Source organism: Malania oleifera, chromosome 5 (genome assembly GCF_029873635.1).
Source record: "Malania oleifera isolate guangnan ecotype guangnan chromosome 5, ASM2987363v1, whole genome shotgun sequence".
Classification (NCBI taxonomy): Eukaryota; Viridiplantae; Streptophyta; class Magnoliopsida; order Santalales; family Ximeniaceae; genus Malania; species Malania oleifera.
Window position 1 is genome coordinate 2,291,561 of NC_080421.1, and position 20,204 is coordinate 2,311,764.

The 20,204-nt window shown below is 42.8% G+C and overlaps 2 protein-coding genes and 1 long non-coding RNA gene across 5 annotated transcripts; all 3 read right to left on the reverse strand.

The window, feature by feature from the left end:
• Nucleotides 1-5,403: 5,403 nt before the first annotated feature.
• On the reverse strand, nt 5,404-6,853 carry LOC131156587 (signal recognition particle 43 kDa protein, chloroplastic). The gene has a single exon (XM_058110398.1). It carries the CDS (start codon nt 6,638-6,640, stop codon nt 5,534-5,536), a length of 1,107 nt encoding a protein of 368 aa, XP_057966381.1. The 5' UTR covers nt 6,641-6,853; the 3' UTR covers nt 5,404-5,533.
• A 1,325-nt stretch (nt 6,854-8,178) lies between these two features.
• LOC131156589 (uncharacterized) lies at nt 8,179-12,041 on the reverse strand. 2 transcript variants are annotated; one of them, XR_009137026.1, is made up of 6 exons: nt 11,805-12,035; nt 11,309-11,371; nt 10,085-10,149; nt 9,684-9,948; nt 9,485-9,572; nt 8,179-9,394 (listed from the first exon to the last, which is right to left on the reverse strand). It is a non-coding gene; the product is annotated as an uncharacterized LOC131156589 (long non-coding RNA). The 2 variants fall into 2 exon arrangements; XR_009137025.1 differs by having other exon boundaries at nt 9,684-10,149; nt 11,805-12,041.
• Nucleotides 12,042-12,450: 409 nt separating this feature from the next.
• Nucleotides 12,451-19,610, reverse strand: LOC131156588 (uncharacterized). 2 transcript variants are annotated; one of them, XM_058110399.1, is made up of 5 exons: nt 19,375-19,610; nt 18,878-18,940; nt 17,683-17,747; nt 13,777-17,125; nt 12,451-13,144 (listed from the first exon to the last, which is right to left on the reverse strand). In XM_058110399.1, the coding sequence occupies exon 4, from the start codon at nt 17,122-17,124 to the stop codon at nt 15,580-15,582; it is 1,545 nt and encodes a 514-aa protein (XP_057966382.1). In that variant the 5' UTR covers nt 17,125; nt 17,683-17,747; nt 18,878-18,940; nt 19,375-19,610; the 3' UTR covers nt 12,451-13,144; nt 13,777-15,579. The 2 variants fall into 2 exon arrangements, 1 of the variants encoding a protein (XP_057966382.1); XR_009137024.1 differs by lacking the exons at nt 12,451-13,144; nt 13,777-17,125 and adding an exon at nt 17,495-17,546 and having other exon boundaries at nt 19,375-19,603.
• Nucleotides 19,611-20,204: the final 594 nt, after the last annotated feature.

A 20,204-nucleotide genomic window follows, 5' to 3' on the forward strand; every position in this document is an offset into this window, starting at 1 on the left:
GGGGGTGGCCGAACTAAAGGCCGGAACAGAACCGGGAAAGGGGGCGGGGCAAGGAGTAAAGGGAGAAGCTAAAACGCAAACCGCAAAAGGGCTGGTGGTCGTGGGGATAACCAACCAGCAAACAAAGAAGAGGGCAAGGACGCAACAATAAGGGAGAAAGAGAGAGAGAGAGAAGAGGAGGAAGGGAAAGAGAAGAGAGAGAGAGAGAAGGAACAAAGGTACCTGAGCAAAACAATCTAACAGCAGAAGGCAACCCGATCAGGTCCAAAATTTGATAGTTAGGGAGGCGGACACAGGAAAGGATGAAGCTGCAAAACGCGCTACTCGGCGGAAGAGCAAGAAGGGGGGGGGACACGCGAACGCTGAGACAGTGGACGGGAGGGCAAGACAACAAGAGGAAGGGGGACGGGGAAACCGAAGGAAGACAAGTGCCAAGGGAAAGAGAAGCAATGCCAAGAAAAAGAAGAACGGAAGGAAGGGGGGGGGGGACCGAAAATGATCAGAAAGACGGGAGTGGGTACTCAGAATAATCAGAAGAGGCTAAGGAACTGTGAGAAGGACGGGGCAAATGGGGAAAGGTAAGAAAGGAGGGAAAGAAAGAACGGCGGGCAAAAGGGATGGAAAGAAGGTAGAAAGGCGGGAAGCAAAAAAAAAATGTAGGAAATGATTGAGAACAAAAAGAGGGTCTAAACAAGAAATCACAAAGTGGGAATTGAAGCTATTTAGGGTCACAGTAAGAAAAGAAGGGACGCAGACAATGGGGAAGCCGAATAGAATGAGGAACAAGAACAAGTTTTTGGTTTTGCGAAGCGATCAAAAAGAAAGGAGATAAGAAGTGGAGTAAAAAAGGTTCCGTGGATCATGATGTCCATGTGTATAACTCAGTAGCGTGTCAATCTTCGATGAGGTTGACGAAGAGGCATTGATGGTCCCCAAACGAAAAAGAAAAAAAGCTTTTGGGGGGAACAGTGACAAAAAGAGGGAAAGAGACTCTGACCTGTGGGTACCAGGTTAAAAAAACTGTGCGACAGCAACTTGATGCAAGCAAAATGTGAGAGAACAAACTAGAAAAAGCTGGAAGGGCAAAGTTGACGGCGATTTGCTCTGAAAAGCAAAAGCACGGTCAAACTGGGCTGAGACGGGAACACCTTCGACACACGTGCATCAGAGGGGGGACAAAAGGACAAAAATGGCGAAAAGAGAGAGATTTGTATCGCAGGGGCGCACAATAAGATCCCAAACTCACTGAGCAAGCCCCGGAAAGTTATGGACCATCCCAAAGCACCCGGAATGATCAAAAATGACAAAAACACAGTGAAAAATGTAAAAATAACGATAAAAAAAAGAAGAAGAACAAAAATTGCTATCCCCATGTTGGGCATGGTGGTCAAAATGGTCTTGCACTCCTGTGCTAAATCAAGATCCACTAGAGTTAGGTTAACAATAATAATGTAATAATACAACCAGAAACCACTACAGTAGGCACATTCTCCGTAGTGCATGAGAATAATATAAGATATGTTTCCCCCATAAAAGGTTTGGCAGCAAGTGATATGATGGGACGTGTGGGTTTGTTTTTGTGGAATAGTGTAACTAATTAGCATGGTTAAGTTGAATAGAGAGGAAGGTACGCTTGTGAATGAGTAAGTGATAAATACTAAAGGGAGGGTTCAGGCGGTAATAGTAGAATTATTGTTTGGACGATGAAGAGGGACCCTCGGTGGTGGGCGCCGCGAATAATCGAAGCAGAGGTTGTTTTCATCTGTCAAGCCTGAGAGGGGTGAAAACCCTGTGGCCGGTGAAAGAGGGGGGGGAAGGACAGGGGGGGGGTGAGGAGCTGAGGAAGGGGGGGATGGGACCGGCTAGCCTAAGCGTGCGCGGCAAAGGAACGCAACGGCAAAAGGAGAAGCAGGAGTCATGAGTGACAACCCTACCCCTGAAGAAAAGTGAGGGCAGAGAGGGGGGAAAGTAACAAGAGCAGTATTTTCTGCAGAAGTTAGCAAAACGCAGCCACGATTTGGGAGGGAAGAAGAATAACCCTCGTGGGCGGAATTGACGAATTGGACCTGTGGGGCAAAGCATGCATAAGGTCGGGCAAAGAAAACCGAGGGCTAACCCAGCGGGACGAAAAGATACACACAGAGGGGGAGGGGAACGGGACCTGCGAGGAAAGGAAGGTTGGGCCACGGGAGAAGGAAGAGATGCGGAGACCAGAACAGTAGCCCCGAACAGCGAGAACAGAAGCATATAAAGAAAACTTCAACAGACAGACAAGACCAAAGAGGCTGAAAGGGGGGGGCAAGAGAACAACAGACGAGAGCCCCAAAAGTGCCCTCAACGAGCGTAGGGAAACACAAAAAGGCGCCCAAAATGATCCACGCGCGGGCGGCACGACTGAAGTCCGGCGTTGGCGAGCCTGATCGGTCTTGCACCCCTACCGGGATCACCGGAAAAGAAGCCACCCTGGGATGACCAACGCTCAAGAAGAGATCATATGCTATGACTAGGGGTGGCAAGAATCTACTACATAGCAGGAAAGCGGGGTCAGTAGAACAGAAAAAACGGGGACAAAAGTACACGTACAAAATCATAAACACACGACCCCCGGTGCCCTAGGGGCGGAACAGAGCAGGAGGAAGAGGTAGAAGTCAAAATACTGCTAGTGGAAATAGTGAAATGCGGCCTGAGTGTGCGGGTAAAGGCAGACGGAAGGAAGAGGAACAAACGGGCCATTGGGCGAATCGGTGGCATGAACTGCCCCTCATGACGAGGGTGTGGTGGCCCCGTAAGCTGGATTTTACCGTGACTGGCCCAAGCAAGATAAAGCACGAAACTTCATCAGTCCGACCTCCCCCCCGCAACCCCAGATCGGATGGGGAGCCCGAACCTCTGCAAATCAAGGTCCTAGGTGTTGACGTTACCACGTAGAGCTGGATCAGTAATTGCACTCAGAAAGTACAGATTATCTGTAGCAACGGTACCCGTGCGCTGTAGCGGCAAGTCCAACAGGGTTGCGGAGTATCATATAATATATGTCTAAACATAACTAACTGATTGGACGATGATGCGAAGGTAAAGTCTAAAGAACCATGATTACTGCCTAACAGACTAAAAATTCTGAGTAATCATAACTGGAGCTGCAGTATGCGTATCTAAGAATTCGTAAGCATCAGGGTACTAAAAGTTGGTAAATCAGGGTCTGAAATTTCTAATCATAGTAGCTGAAATCCGGACAAGCATGGGACTGAGATCAAAAAGTCATGAAATTAGCAGTCGAAAACAGAGCCCCGTACTACATACATAATCACAACCACACCATACGAAAGACAGAAGTGGGGGGAAATAAAGATGCTGTATAAATTAGGAATATCCGAGCATAGCAGATGGCCGTACCTGAAAGTGCAACACCTTAAATCGGAAAAGCGCCGTCTGGACTCGAGGCTGGAATACCCCCACAGGGCCGCCGACAAAAGACCCGGAACCAACATTGTCAAAGGAACAGCACAGTTGGTCGTCCTGTATCATTTCTTATAACTGCTAGGAAGTCAAAAATTGAATAAAAGTCCTTACCCTAAAATTGGGATGATTTCCAACTCTGATCCCCCGACGATCCGCTCCGGTAGATGCGTGGAGAACTCAGCCAGGAGCGTCGTGGTAGCTTCGGATTGTCGATCCGGCGACTGGTGGGGCCGAAAATGAAGAGAGAAGGGAGAGAAAGTCGTAAGAGAGAGAGAGAGAGAGAGAGAGAGAGAGAGAGAGAACGGCGAGAGAATGAGAATTATCCCGGTTTTCCGCTTTTATACTACCAGACTCGTCGACGAGCTCTTCACAAAATTCATCGACGAGACCCTGTGTTCGTCGACGAAATTCAGGCTGCCTCGGAACCCCTCTCAATATTTTCTCGTTGACGAAACCTTGTGTTCGTCGACGAAGCTGGGCAATTTCCTAGATTTATGATTATTTAATATTATCTCCAAAATGTAATGTCATCGACGAAGTCTACAGCTTCCTTCTGTTTCTGGTTCTATTTTCTCTCCCTCTTTAATATTTAAAATGTTGTTATTCTTCGGGTCACTACAGGTATGAATATGAATTTCAATAGCATCCTCTAAGTTTGTTACTTACGATGCTAATGGTTGATTTTGTCTAGTGTGAGTAATAACGCCCACTCACTTGATAAAAAATCTCCTTACATTAAATGTGAAAGAAACTTAACGTAGCAAGTCCTTTTAGAATTGCACCTACTCAACACACTGTCACACAAGATCCAAGCCCTAATGTAAATAAAATCTGGTAACCATTTTGAAATTAAAACAAAAAAATAGAGAAGGAAATCCAATTGAGGAGAAAATGCAATGCAATGAAAATCTTGTGAGTTTTTTTTTTTATTAGAGTTCTAATATTATGTCTGAACTTACATTATAGTAAGGTGTGATTAAAAATGAATATACATTAATTTTATAAAATTAAAAAGATTAATACGAGTTTCAACTCCCACTGATTACCGGTCCCGTACTAGCCAACCAGTGAGAGTATAGTAAAATTAAAGCATACACCTATACATAAGAATCAAAATGAGGGAAAGAAAAAGTACAACCACATGGTGTATAAAGGCAAAGTTAGACATATTTCCAAGATACATATCTATTATGAGTTGTCGTAATCATATATGTCAAACTTTGAGCTACGTTCTACAGGTATACACACGTTCGAGAAAACACATGTTTTCGGTGGATTATTATATTAATTAATTAAGATGCAAATTAGTAATAGTAATAAATTACCATGAACTAAAGTTAATCCTCTCTTCTTCTTCTTTTTTTTAACTTTAACATTTACCTGTTGACTCACATGCACGTCCCTTAAAATGAATTAATATTTTCACTATTCACTCACAAGTCCTCACTTGAATGGGCCTTGAAGCCTTAGTTACCCCACAAAAATATATAAATATATATAATTCAAGATGATTCACAAGCTACTTAAAGTTTGATTTGACTCAACTCTATTAGAATTCAATTTGAACTCAAATTATAGTTGGAGCCTTACCATAATATTTACAAAACTAATCAAATTGAAATGCATAATCAACTCCTAAAGAGGTGTGTTCAAATTCATTATTCTATTCATGAGTCAAAATCAATCACATCAAAGTTTTACATCAAACTTGATCTCCTGGCAACTTGACACGACTTAAGCAAAATACATTTTCAATTTATCATTGTCCAAAACGATCAAGCCAAGTTAAAATGACCAAAAAAATAAAAAGACTTATAACCATTGGTTCAAATTCAAGCTTTTCTAATTTGAGTTGAAATCAATTGGGTTGGATCATACTTTTTTGCTTAAAATTTTTTGAGTTCGATCGAGTTGGAATATTTTAGCTCATCCATTCATTCCTAATTTAGTCCAAAACTATCAAAATTCAAAATTTAAAAAAAAATCAAAAGATTTGTACATTCAATGCCCAAATTCTCAGCCATCTCAAACAATTCTACAACAACAAAGCCCAACAGGATAGGCCCAAACAAATTCATGGGCCCAAATCCACACGGGCCTCCACATCTCCAGCTCCACCCGCTCGGCCCGCCTCGAACTCCTTGATCAAATCAGGATCTACATTCTCCTCCGGCTCCCACGTGGCGTCCTCCATGTCCGTCCATCTCACCAGATACTCCCTCTTCCCGCCGTCCACGTCCCTCCGGTCCACCACCCACTCCGCCACCGCGTATTCCACCCCAGCCTCGTAGTCCCTCACCAGATCCTCCGCGATGGACCCCACCCTCACCCACTCGTTATCTTCACCGTCCATCCATTTGATCAAGTACTCCGTCTGATCCCCCTTCCCTCTCCTCTCCAGGATCTCCTGCACCTCCGCGTACTCGAACACCGCCTCCTCCAAAACCCTTATCACATTCTCCAACCCCAACCTCCTCGCGAACTGCACCGGATTTCCCTTCGGCGTCGCCTTCAGCACCTCCCTCGCCAGCCCCATCGCCGTCCGTCCCCCGTCGTCCTCCGCCTCCGGGTCCGCGCCCAACTCGAGCAGCGCCCGAACCGCGTCCGGTCTCACGTATCCGGCCGCCATGTGAAGCGCCGTGAGGCCGCCGCGCCCGTCGCGGCGGTTCACGTAGGCACCGGCGCCGACGAGAAGCCTTACGCAGGGTTCGGATCCCAGACCAGCGACAAAATGCAGCGCCGTTCGGCCGTCCTCGTCGACGGCATCCACGTCTCGGCCGTCTCCGGCGTCGAGGAGGTTCTGGAGTGTGTCGGCGTCGGCCTTCTTGGCGGCGGTCCACCAGGGGGTTTCGTACTCCGCGACGACGTCCTTCGCGACGTAGGCAGAGGGGACCCAGGTGGGGGCGTGATCGTCCTTCCACTCTATCAGGTACTCCATTCCGCCGTCGGCAGCGGCTCTGCTGCCGATGATCCTGTTGACTTCTCCGTACGACTCATCTTGGTCGTAGGACTGATACGTCTCGTTTGGGTCCGGAGAATGTGTCTGCGGTGGTGTTTGGATGGCTGAGACTCTGAAATTGAGGGTTTTGGGAAAGGAGAAAGAAGTTTTTGGAAGGAGATTGGGAGTTTTGGTGGAGAATTTGAGGCGGGAAAGAGATGGATTAACGGAGAGAGCCTTCATCGGCGACAATGGAGGCTCGCAGGTGAGAGGGAGGAAAGGGGGGGGGGGGGGGGGTGGTGTGTAGTGTTACAGAGGGGGCGTAATCTAGCAGAGAGATGGATTTTGGGATAAGAAACGCCATCCACATGTCCATATCCATTCTTCAGTTCTCAATCTCTGCTGCCACATAAATTTATTATACTTTATTTTTTTATTATTAAATATAAATAAAATATAAAATAACACCTGATTAGGAAAAATTTTTTCAAAATAATGCTCACGTAAGAGATTTAAACTCATGGGTCGCTTTGCTTTCGACGCGTGGCAACGAAAGAAGCAGCGGGAAGGTGACGCGTGGCGACGCTGGACCAAATCTCGCATCTAGCAGGAATGTGACGCGTGGCGCAAATTTCGCAGGACCAAGTTGCGAGATTTTCTCCTAAAATCTATTCGCGTTATGTCAATAATATTAATTTCTTAATATAATATATGAATTAATTTAAGATATTCTTTAAAAATTAATGGGTGCTTAATCAATTTAAGATTAAGAGGTTAAGTTATTAAACTCTTTTCTTGTTTAAAATGTAGCAGTCAAAACATTTTTCTTATTTATTATTTCTATTTAAAATTTTTCAATTTTCAAGGGCATAAAACTTGTGTCATGTGTGAAATGAATAGACAAGCTCTTCTAGACTATGTTCAAATGGAACAACATTGTACAACTATTGTACTGATTTATAATTAATTAAAAAATGTTACCTAATTAAGTCAAGTTCAAAAATTATTTTATTAGGGAATTATATTGAGATTGATAAAAAATAATCAATTATTATATGCATGTGGACTATTGCGTAAAAACAATTTTAATAAAAATTCAATTTACAACCCCCGAGTCATCAAGGATGGGATTGTTAAAAAATATTTGAAAATCGATTTTAAATATAATTAAAGCGTGACATAATAATTTCTTACATGTAGTGGTAAATCACGTTAGAAATTTTTGAACGATGGAGGGGAAGAGAATATTATTATGAGACCCAACAAAACAAAGTACTAATCTATTGGAATTTAACTGAGAAATGATTAAAATTATACCAAAATTACCTTAGGATACTATCATATGGGTAGGTAGATTATTCTTATTTAATTTATTATTTTGAGATAAGGTATAAAATTGTTTTATTAAAAAGTTATTTATTAAAACTCGATTACAGTTAAATACAATAAATAGTCTTAAACACCTATGACACTAGTTTCCACGCACACTTAAATGTCTAATTTGTTTTCATAGTTTTGGAAAATTATACGAAAATTAGCTTAAAAAAAATTCAAGCTATTTTTTTTTAATACACAAGTAATCTTGCTCTGACTGCCACGACACTAAATACACCGCGAAGAGTAAGATCTATTAACCAAATACCATACAAATTTTAGCGATACGAATTTTGCAGTAAAAAAGAATTCAATTTAAGGAATTAACTTAACTAGGCATGCAAATTTTAGAGATTCGAATTATGTGTCATTTTTTATATTTGGCAGTATTGAATTCTTTAGAGATACGAATTATTAAATGATATATACAAAAGAATAAAAAAAATAATCAATTATATACAAATGAAATCAAAACAATCAATGATATACAAACAAATCAAATGCAATTAAAATAATGCTAAACTACTCCGTGCCGCAGCGAGGTCGTCTCCGGAGTCGTGGTGGCTGCCGTCTGCGTCTACCCTCTCCCTGTTGGTCAGCATCATCAGGTGTCCTGTCCCGTCATCCTGGATGTGGATCCTCTCCCCCAAGAGGTGCTGCATAATCATCATTATCCATGCAGAGCGCACGAGGTGAGAACTGATACGATGTCTCGGGACGAGAACGAGGCGGCATAGGGGGTGCATCGACCTCTACCCCATCAAAAAGATCGTCTAATAAAAATGACATCGATGGGGTAGCAGCAAAGTTGGATGGGGCATCAGTCGGTCTGCTCGACGGTCCGGCAATATCAGCTGCAGTGGAAGGCGCATAAGGTGCTGACGGGCCGAACAAGTACTCTGCTTGTACGATTGGTGGGGAGGACATGGGAGTCCCTGGACGGCTAGAGGAGGCATGTCGTCCTCCTCGTACTGGAGCTGGTCGACCTCCTCGTGCTGGTACATCAGGTCGACCTCCTCATTCTGGGATCCGTCGATCGTCTTTGTGGACGAGGTCCAGTGCAGCACTCATCAATTTGTGGATTGCAGGATCTGACGAGATCTGGTCTGCCTCAATAACTATGTTAGCCTGCAGGATATGAACATATTTTACTAACGCATTCAAATCGGAACGTATATATCATAAAATGAGTTGTGGCATTAGTTTTCTTGCGAGGCTCAAATATACAGCAGCGGTCCTGTCGACGAAGCGGCGTGTGATAGACTTATAGTATGGGTTAGCTAGACGCATCGGACAGTGCTCCACCACTCCTCGTATGATGTAGTCTCGCCGATGCTCCCACGTAGTGATGAATATCGCGTGCGTACTCAACCATTCTGTGACCCCTCGACTGCGCCCATCCATGCCGTGGAGGTCGTCCCCAACAATATCTACCCCCGACGTCATAAATGGGACGGGAATGACCTGTCAAAACCCGAACTGTCGCATGACTCGATTGGGGAGATACCACTCAATAATATGAAAGCATATGAGTGGCACTCGAGCTATCCATAGGTCCCTCCCATCTGCATAGTCAGGCGGCAGGTCGGCTAAAATCTCTTTCTTGTAGGGCATCCATAAAAACTGCACTCAGACAAAACCAAAAGATAAGCGGACTATAAACAAGTGAAAGAAAGAAAGAATATCATGTGCTATACTTTAACTGATTTATACCTCATGCTCCCGGTGCATGTCTAACTTGAACCTGTACCAGGGCAATATGTGAAGCGTAACCATCGATGCCCTCAAGTCGTCCCTCCACCTGTATAAGACGAAACGTAAGTTCCCAAATGCAAGACTACTACGTATTACGAATTAGTATTCCTAATAGTTATAGAGTGAATGAGGAGGGATAGATAAAATTGGTACTAACCGGTATGGGAGTGGGAGAGGATCAACCGGACGACCAACCTGACCCCTCTCAATTTGCAGGAAACCTCGCCGCGTAGGCACGAATAAAGGAAATCTCTCTCAAGCCCAAACTTGGAGTAGGCGAAGGGGGACCACAATCTGTGTCTTCGAGTGGTGCGCGGCGTGTAACGTCCCTCAATTTCTTAACATAAAATATCACATACTAAATAAAATGGTCAACCCGAACCCGTGGGTAGCGGGGACACCTGTCATACACAGCGGAAAACCTAGCAGCAGTACACATAAAATCTCAAACATCCAGTCATAAAATATAATACCAGAGCATTCTATACATCCTCACATACATCAAAATATCTCTAGGGTCAAACACAAAATAATTCTAACCCTAGTACAAAATCTTACCCTCCTCACGGGATAATCTCACTAATCTCAACGGCGGCCTTGACCCGCCGGTCTCTCAGGGACTCCTGAAAAATGTAATAATATTGGGGGTGAGACACTTCTCAGTAAGGGAAAATAAACTAAATACAGCTGTGTGGCAACATGAATATTTAATGCATTTATACGTATATAGTACATTTCATAATTCCATAAACATCATCATATCGTACTGGTTAAACATATATTTTCACATCTGTTAATAATTCATATCATACATAAAATCATTTGTTATAACTGTAGTACTAAAAATAAACACAGGATGAATAGCTAGCTAGTGTCATGTATTACCCCCCATGACGGGTTGTGCAGCCCGAAGGCGGGACCCGACAATGGCTGGCCGACCACTGCCGAATCAAATATGTCTGTAAGTACGATGAGCCCGCCACACCCTGGTCCGGACTGCCAGGTGGACGTCCACACTCTACTGAAAGCCACATCGACTATCCATCTCCCATCCCCTCGTGGGACGGTAGCACTAATAAGGCCTCGTGCCAAAATGAACCCATAGCTACGGTACCGAGCTCCTGGTCTGAACTAAACTAACATCCTGGTTGTGAAAACATATAATACATGATCATACGTAACATCATTACGGCCTCGTGCCGAAAACATAGATACGGCCTCGCGCCGAAATCATAAATATGGCCTCGCGCCAAAATCATAGTAAATATGGCCTCGCGCCAATAATATAAATACGGCCTCGTGCCGATAACATAAATACGGCCTCGTGCCGATAACACAAATACATGGCCTCGCACCAATAACATAAATACGGCCTCGTGCCAATAACATAAATATATGGCCTCGCGCCAAAATTGTTTCAGGTATATATATACTGAAAATACATCATTTATCATATAATCATCAAAGCCATCACAACATAATTCATCTTTTCATAATACCTGAAAACATGTTTTGCTCGTAAAATCTTTTACATCATAATACATTCAAATAAAATAATATTCATGCCACACATATGCTGTTAAAAGTCATACTTCATATTCTAAAATCGTGAATTCCTTACATCTCATACATATATATACATTTTAATCATCATAGCAGTATTTTCCCAATCGTACATTTCATTCGTAATACGCAATATAACATATGCTTTTCTGAAAATAAATTTACTCATAATCAATAATAATTTGCATGGAAAATTACTGTTTTAGTTTATTCCCTTACCTGACTATTAAGAACTTCCTTAGGACCCAAAATTTCACGCCCTTGGCGCCCGAAATTTAATTCCTGCAATTTACATTTTTCCCCAAATTAATTAATCTATTTCTCCAAAATAATACTCATCTAGCCTTCCTTAGGCTCCATATACCTCAAATTAATATTTAAACTATTATTTAATATCCCTACTTAATTTTTCAAATTTTGCCTGCGGGTCCCAAAATTATACCCGCGGCGCTCACCCGAACCCTAAATTTCAGAAATCTTACTTCAGCCTCAGATGCTTAATATTTTAGCATTTTTAAATTAATGCTAATTAATTAAAAATAAGCCCCTTAATAATCACCGCACCCCAAATTTGGAGTTTTGGCCCGACACCTCCACGAGAATTCCGTCCCACTAGACTTGTAGAGAATCATCCCTAGATTCTCGTGGTGGTGTCCGTTCGTCAATTGGGCTTATATTTTGCAAGAAATTAAAGAAAAAGGGGAAAATGGCTTACCCCAAGGAATATGCTTATGCCGCTCCTATCACCGATCTGCTTCAGTAGAAACGACGGCAGCAGCGAATGGAGTCCAGTGGTATCTTCGGATTTTCGATCGGGCGAAAATCCGTCACGAAATCGAGGAGAGAGAGAGAGAGAGAACGTGAGGAGAGAGAGAGAGAGTGAGCTGCGTTGCAGCAACAGAGAAAAAAAAAATAAAGAAGAAGAAGAAGAAGAAGATGATGATGATGTGGGGATGGGATGATGATGATGTGGGGATGGGATGTTTAAATAAAACATTTCATCCTGAAGCTTTCTGAAGCTTCAGGATGTTACTATTAATAATAATAATAATAATAATAATAATAATAATAATATATTTAATTAATATTAATAATAATATATTTTATTAATAAAATAAAAATAAATTTTAATTAATTAATTTTTTTTTCTTTTTTTTTTTTTAAAAAAAATCTGTTTAATTAATTAATTAATAATTAATATTTTATTTTTTTTATTTTATTTTATTTTATTTTCTTTTTTTTTGAAATCATTCTATTAATCTTTTATATCTCTTTTTGGGGGTTTTTACATTCTCCCCTCCTTATAAAAATTTCGTCCTCGAAATTTGTCATTCCCCTATTTCCTTTCTTTAGTGAAAACGCTTCTAAATTTTTTTTTTTTATTGATTACCCTCACTTATGGCGGAGGAATACCGTGGTTACAATAAGGGCTCTGAGAGATCACAACTATTCAAAATTCTCCCTAAACCATTCACGTTTCAAAACTAAAAACTTTATCTATCTTATGTTACACTATACAAATAAAAACTACAACAATATTCCATTCACTTGACTGGCTCAACTCTAACTCCACTGAATAAGTGTGGATATCTCTGGCGCATCTGATCCTCTAGTTCCCAAGAAGCCTCTTCAATGGCATGGTTGCGCCACAGAACTTTTACCAGTGGAATCTTTTTCGTGCGTAGCTCCTGTTCCTTCCAGTCAAGAATTTGCACTGGCACTTCCTCATAAACTAAAGTATCGCCCAATTCCAGTGTTTCATATCTAATCACATGGGAGGGGTCTGGGACGTATTTCCTCAACATAGAAACGTGGAATACGTCATGGATCCTAAATAGGACCGATGGTAATGCCAAACGATAGGCAACTGGACCCACTCTCTCAAGAATCTCGAATGGTCCAATATACCTAGGGCTCAGCTTACCCTTCCTCCCGAACCTCATAACACCCTTCAGCGGTGCCACCTTCAGGAACACGTGATCTCCTGTGTCAAACTCCAATTCTCGCCGACGAGTATCAGCATAACTCTTCTGCCGGCTCTGCGCTGTCCTAATCCTGTCTCTGATGAGTCTGACTTTATCCTGAGTCTGCTGTATCAACTTTGGCCCCAATACCTGTCTCTCTCCAACCTCATCCCAGTACAACGGGGATCGGCACCTCCTGCCATACAGTGCCTCATACGGTGCCATCCCAATGCTGGCCTGGTAGCTGTTGTTATACGCAAACTCAACCAGTGGCAAATACTGCATCCAACGACCTCCAAAATCCAGCACACATGCTCGTAGCATATCCTCCAAAATCTGTATCGTCCTCTCTGTCTGTCCATCTGTCTGAGGATGAAAAGCTGTGCTGAACGACAACTGAGAACCCATGGTCCCTTGCAGACTTTTCCAAAAACGAGATGTAAACCGTGGGTCTCTATCTGAAACTATGGACACTGGGACGCCGTGGAGTCTAACTATCTCTTGGATGTATAACTCAGCCAATCTGTCCATGGAGTAGCTAACTCTAATCGGCAAAAAGTGGGCAGTCTTCGTCAATCGATCCACCACTACCCAAATAGCGTCCTGTCCATGCAATGCTGGCGGTAATCCTGAGACGAAATCCATCGCTATATGCTCCCACTTCCACTCAGGAATGTGGAGTGGCTGCAACGATCCCGCCGGTCTCTGATGCTCAGCCTTCACTTGCTGGCACGTCAAACACTGACCCACAAACTGAGCTATCTCCCTTTTCATGTTGCTCCACCAGAAGGACTCTCGGAGATCCCTGTACATTTTAGTGCTACCCGGATGTACAGTATATAGGGATCGATGTGCTTCCTCCAGAATGACTTTCTTGATCTCAGGATCGGCAGGAACACATAACCTGGTATGGAACCTCAGGGCTCCATCATCTGAAATGCTGAACTCTAATTCCTGACCATCCTGTACCTTTCCCATAAGCTCTACCAGTTCTGCATCATTCCTCTGAGCTGCTTTAATCCTCTCCTATAGAGTCGGCTGCAAAACCAAGTCAGCAATGAACACCTGGTGATCACCCTCTACCAGCTCCACACCAAGCCTCTCCAAATCCATCTGAATCGGATGCTGAATCTCCCTTGCAGATACAGATGATTCCACTGATTTCCGACTCAAAGCATCAGCAACCACATTAGCCTTTCCTGGGTGGTAGCTAATAGTGCAGTCGTAATCCTTTATTAGCTCCAACCATCTCCTCTGCCTCATATTCAATTCCTTCTGCGTGAAGAAATACTTTAAACTCTTATGGTCAGTAAATATCTCACACCTACCCCCATATAGATAGTGCCTCCAAATCTTCAGCGCGTAAACAATCGCCGCCAACTCCAGATCGTGGGTAGGGTAGTTCTTCTCATATTCTTTCAACTGTCATGAGGCATAGGCTATCACTCTCCCCTGCTGCATCAACACGCATCCGAGCCCTTTATGGAACGCATCGCTGTAAATTACGAACCCCTCTTCTCCTGAAGGAATCGTCAACACAGGCGCAGTGATGAGTCGCTGCTTCAACTCTTGGAAGCTCTGCTCACATTCATCAGACTACTCAAACTTTGCTCCTTTCCTGGTCAATCTAGTCAATGGGCCCGACAATCGAGAAAAGCCCTCAACAAACCTGCGATAGTACCCAGCCAATCCTAGGAAACTCCTGATCTCGTGCACGTTCTTTGGTCGTACCCAGTCAACTACCGCCTCAATCTTACTCGGATCAACAGAAATACCACCCTTGGATACAACGTGTCCAAGGAAGGTAACCTGTTCCAGCCAGAACTCACACTTCTTGAGTTTTGCATATAGCTTCTTCTCTCGCAGCACCTGCAACACTATACTCAAATGCTCCTCATGCTCCTCTGCACTCTTCGAATATACCAGTATATCATCAATAAATACTACCACAAACTGATCCAAATACTGGTGAAAAACCCTGTTCATAAGATCCATAAACACCGCAGGAGCATTTGTCAACCCAAATGGCATAACTAGAAATTCATAGTGACCATACCGTGTTCTAAATGCCGTCTTCAGAACATCTTCCGCCCTGACTTTCACCTGATGGTACCCGGAGCGTAAATCTATCTTCGAAAAGATCTGTGTCCCCTGTAACTGGTCAAACAAATCATCAATACGCGGGAGCGGGTATTTATTCTTGATAGTTACTTTATTTATTTCTCGATAGTCGATGCACAATCTCATCGAGCCATCCTTCTTCCTCACAAACAAAACTGGTGCTCCCCAGGGTGACACACTGGGCCGAATGAACCCCTTATCTAACAGCTCCTGCAACTGCTCTTTCAATTCTTTTAGCTCTGCCGGTGCCATTCTATACGGCGCCTTCGAAATCGGTGTTGTCCCCGGAACCAGATCAATAACAAACTCTACCTCACGATCAGGAGGTAGTCCCGGCAAATCCTCTGGAAATACATCAGGGAAATCTCTCACCACTGGGATATCCTCCACCCTCAGTTCGCCTTCTCATACAGTCTTCACATAGGCTAAATATCCCTGACAACCTTCTGATAGCAATCTACACGCCTGGATAGCCGATAATAACTGAGGTGGGGTGCGCACATGTGATCCCACAAATCTGTACTCCTGTCCCTCTGGAGGTCTAAACACTACCACTCTCTGACGGCAATCAATGCTAGCATAGTGGGCAGCTAGCCAATCCATGCCCAAGATCACCTCAAACCCATGCATGTCTAAAATCACCAAATTAGCTAACAAATACCTTCCTTGAATATCCACTGGACAGTCCCTGAGTACCTTCCTACATACCCCTACGGTTCCAGTTGGCGTAGCAACAGACAAACTAATTTCTAACTGCTGAGGCTCAAACCCACACAATTTAACATAATCCCAGGCGATAAATGAATGCGTCGCCCCAGAATCAAACAAAACAGTAGCTTTAAATGACAGTATTGAAACAGTACCTGTCACCACATCTCCTGCCGCCTCAGCATCACCCGGTGTCAAAGCAAAAACTCTAGCTGGGGCCGTATTCCTCTGCTGGCCTCCTCGTGGTGCCTGGTAACCTCCTCGTGCAGGTCTAGGAACAGTACCAATCTGTGTCGGACACTCCCTCATCATATGTCCCGGCTCCCCGCACCTGTAGCAGACACCTCGCCCAGCACGACACTCTCCCAGGTGTTTCTTCCCGCAAGATGGGCAAGCGGGAGATGGCTGTGCACCCTGGAAACCGCGATTCCCGGTCTTCTGTCTTCGGTCCCTATAATAGCCACCTCTCTTCCACGCGGCACGGTCGGCTCCCTGCTGGAAATCAGAAGGTATGGATCTCTTCTTCTGCCTCTGCTCCTCAGCCTCCAATCGCTCTCCAGTCTCTGCTATAGTGGCTCTATCCACTAGTTCAGTAAAATCCTGCAACTTCAGAATCGATACCTGCTTATAAATTTCTCTCCTCAAACCTCTTTCAAACTGTCGTACCTTCTTCACCTCATCTGGAATAATGTACGGGGCGAAGCGAGATAGTTCGATGAACCTCGCCGCGTATTGCTGTACTGACAGCTGTCCCTGCTTCAGATTCAGGAACTCCGTAATCTTAGCCTCCCTAGAAGAGGCTGGAAAATACCTGTCGAAGAATATCTCTCTAAATCTCCCCCAAGTCATCTCTACAGGTATAGTCCTCTGCTGCTCTAACAATCTCACTGCTGACCACCATCTCTCGGCCTCTCCAGTCAATCTGTAGGTGGCGAACAGCACCTTCTGCTCCTCTGAACACTGCAGCACTGCAAAAATTTTCTCCATCTCCTGCACCCAATTCTCAGCGACTGCAGGATCCGTTCCCCCTGAGAAAGCTGGAGGATTCATCTTTATGAACTTCTCGATCGTACAACCGTGGCCTACAGACGGACCACCTTGTTCTCTCGAACTCCTGGCAATTTCTGCCATAACCTGCTGTGCTACGCTGCGTAAGACTGCATCTGAATCACTACCCGCAGCGCCTGAGGGTCCAGCGCCCTCACTCCCACTAGCGTGGGCACTATTTCCACCGTGGTCCATCCTGAAAAGAAGAAATAACTTAACTCAAAACCTCTTTTCCTACGTGTATCCCCCAACTCATATAGTATATTCTCCTAATTAACTTCTCACTCCTAATCTCAATTCAAGGTTCAATCCTGCAACCTAGATACCCGACCCGACGATAGTTTACAATGAATTTCCTGAAATCGTCACCCCAGGAAAATCATACAAACCACCACGGAAGTCCTGCATCTAGACAACAAAACCAGACCTCAAATCCTTTTATCCTATACTCTGGTATTATTACTGCTGCACTCTAGAGTCTACAGAACCTAGTATCCTAGGCTCTGATACCAAATGTAACGTCCCTCAATTTCTTAACATAAAATATCACATACTAAATAAAATGGTCAACCCGAACCCGTGGGTAGCGGGGACACCTGTCATACACAGCGGAAAACCTAGCAGCAGTACACATAAAATCTCAAACATCCAGTCATAAAATATAATACCAGAGCATTCTATACATCCTCACATACATCAAAATATCTCTAGGGTCAAACACAAAATAATTCTAACCCTAGTACAAAATCTTACCCTCCTCACGGGATAATCTCACTAATCTCAACGGCGGCCTTGACCCGCCGGTCTCTCAGGGACTCCTGAAAAATGTAATAATATTGGGGGTGAGACACTTCTCAGTAAGGGAAAATAAACTAAATGCATTTATACGTATATAGTACATTTCATAATTCCATAAACATCATCATATCGTACTGGTTAAACATATATTTTCACATCTGTTAATAATTCATATCATACATAAAATCATTTGTTATAACTGTAGTACTAAAAATAAACACAGGATGAATAGCTAGCTAGTGTCATGTATTACCCCCCATGACGGGTTGTGCAGCCCGAAGGCGGGACCCGACAATGGCTGGCCGACCACTGCCGAATCAAATATGTCTGTAAGTACGATGAGCCCGCCACACCCTGGTCCGGACTGCCAGGTGGACGTCCACACTCTACTGAAAGCCACATCGACTATCCATCTCCCATCCCCTCGTGGGACGGTAGCACTAATAAGGCCTCGTGCCAAAATGAACCCATAGCTACGGTACCGAGCTCCTGGTCTGAACTAAACTAACATCCTGGTTGTGAAAACATATAATACATGATCATACGTAACATCATTACGGCCTCGTGCCGAAAACATAGATACGGCCTCGCGCCGAAATCATAAATATGGCCTCGCGCCAAAATCATAGTAAATATGGCCTCGCGCCAATAATATAAATACGGCCTCGTGCCGATAACATAAATACGGCCTCGTGCCGATAACACAAATACATGGCCTCGCACCAATAACATAAATACGGCCTCGTGCCAATAACATAAATATATGGCCTCGCGCCAAAATTGTTTCAGGTATATATATACTGAAAATACATCATTTATCATATAATCATCAAAGCCATCACAACATAATTCATCTTTTCATAATACCTGAAAACATGTTTTGCTCGTAAAATCTTTTACATCATAATACATTCAAATAAAATAATATTCATGCCACACATATGCTGTTAAAAGTCATACTTCATATTCTAAAATCGTGAATTCCTTACATCTCATACATATATATACATTTTAATCATCATAGCAGTATTTTCCCAATCGTACATTTCATTCGTAATACGCAATATAACATATGCTTTTCTGAAAATAAATTTACTCATAATCAATAATAATTTGCATGGAAAATTACTGTTTTAGTTTATTCCCTTACCTGACTATTAAGAACTTCCTTAGGACCCAAAATTTCACGCCCTTGGCGCCCGAAATTTAATTCCTGCAATTTACATTTTTCCCCAAATTAATTAATCTATTTCTCCAAAATAATACTCATCTAGCCTTCCTTAGGCTCCATATACCTCAAATTAATATTTAAACTATTATTTAATATCCCTACTTAATTTTTCAAATTTTGCCTGCGGGTCCCAAAATTATACCCGCGGCGCTCACCCGAACCCTAAATTTCAGAAATCTTACTTCAGCCTCAGATGCTTAATATTTTAGCATTTTTAAATTAATGCTAATTAATTAAAAATAAGCCCCTTAATAATCACCGCACCCCAAATTTGGAGTTTTGGCCCGACACCTCCACGAGAATTCCGTCCCACTAGGACTTGTAGAGAATCATCCCTAGATTCTCGTGGTGGTGTCCGTTCGTCAATTGGGCTTATATTTTGCAAGAAATTAAAGAAAAAGGGGAAAATGGCTTACCCCAAGGAATATGCTTATGCCGCTCCTATCACCGATCTGCTTCAGTAGAAACGACGGCAGCAGCGAATGGAGTCCAGTGGTATCTTCGGATTTTCGATCGGGCGAAAATCCGTCACGAAATCGAGGAGAGAGAGAGAGAGAGAACGTGAGGAGAGAGAGAGAGAGTGAGCTGCGTTGCAGCAACAGAGAAAAAAAAAATAAAGAAGAAGAAGAAGAAGAAGATGATGATGATGTGGGGATGGGATGATGATGATGTGGGGATGGAATGTTTAAATAAAACATTTCATCCTGAAGCTTTCTGAAGCTTCAGGATGTTACTATTAATAATAATAATAATAATAATAATAATAATAATAATAATATATTTAATTAATATTAATAATAATATATTTTATTAATAAAATAAAAATAAATTTTAATTAATTAATTTTTTTTTTCTTTTTTTTTTTTTAAAAAAAAATCTGTTTAATTAATTAATTAATAATTAATATTTTATTTTTTTTATTTTATTTTATTTTATTTTTTTTTTTTTTGAAATCATTCTATTAATCTTTTATATCTCTTTTTGGGGGTTTTTACACGGCGCGACACATCTCCCTGTACAACCAGGCCAACGTGGTAGAGCCCCAACTGTACGAGTGACACGCTCCGAAGTCCTTAAGGAGTGGAAGGAATATCATATGCGCATAACTGTCGAAAACATCAGAAAAGATCACCTCACAAATCAAACACAACAAGTGAGCTCGTGCGTGACATGCTATCGTCTTAAAATTTGTGCTTCAAGTGTAAGATAAGAATGAAATTAATCAAATAAAAATATCAATAAAGAA

Coding starts and splice junctions, on each gene's coding strand:
- LOC131156587 (XM_058110398.1), bottom strand. CDS start 6,640: ATGAAGGCTCTCTCCGTTAATCCATCTCTTTCCCGCCTCAAATTCTCC.
- LOC131156588 (XM_058110399.1), bottom strand. CDS start 17,124: ATGGACCACGGTGGAAATAGTGCCCACGCTAGTGGGAGTGAGGGCGCT.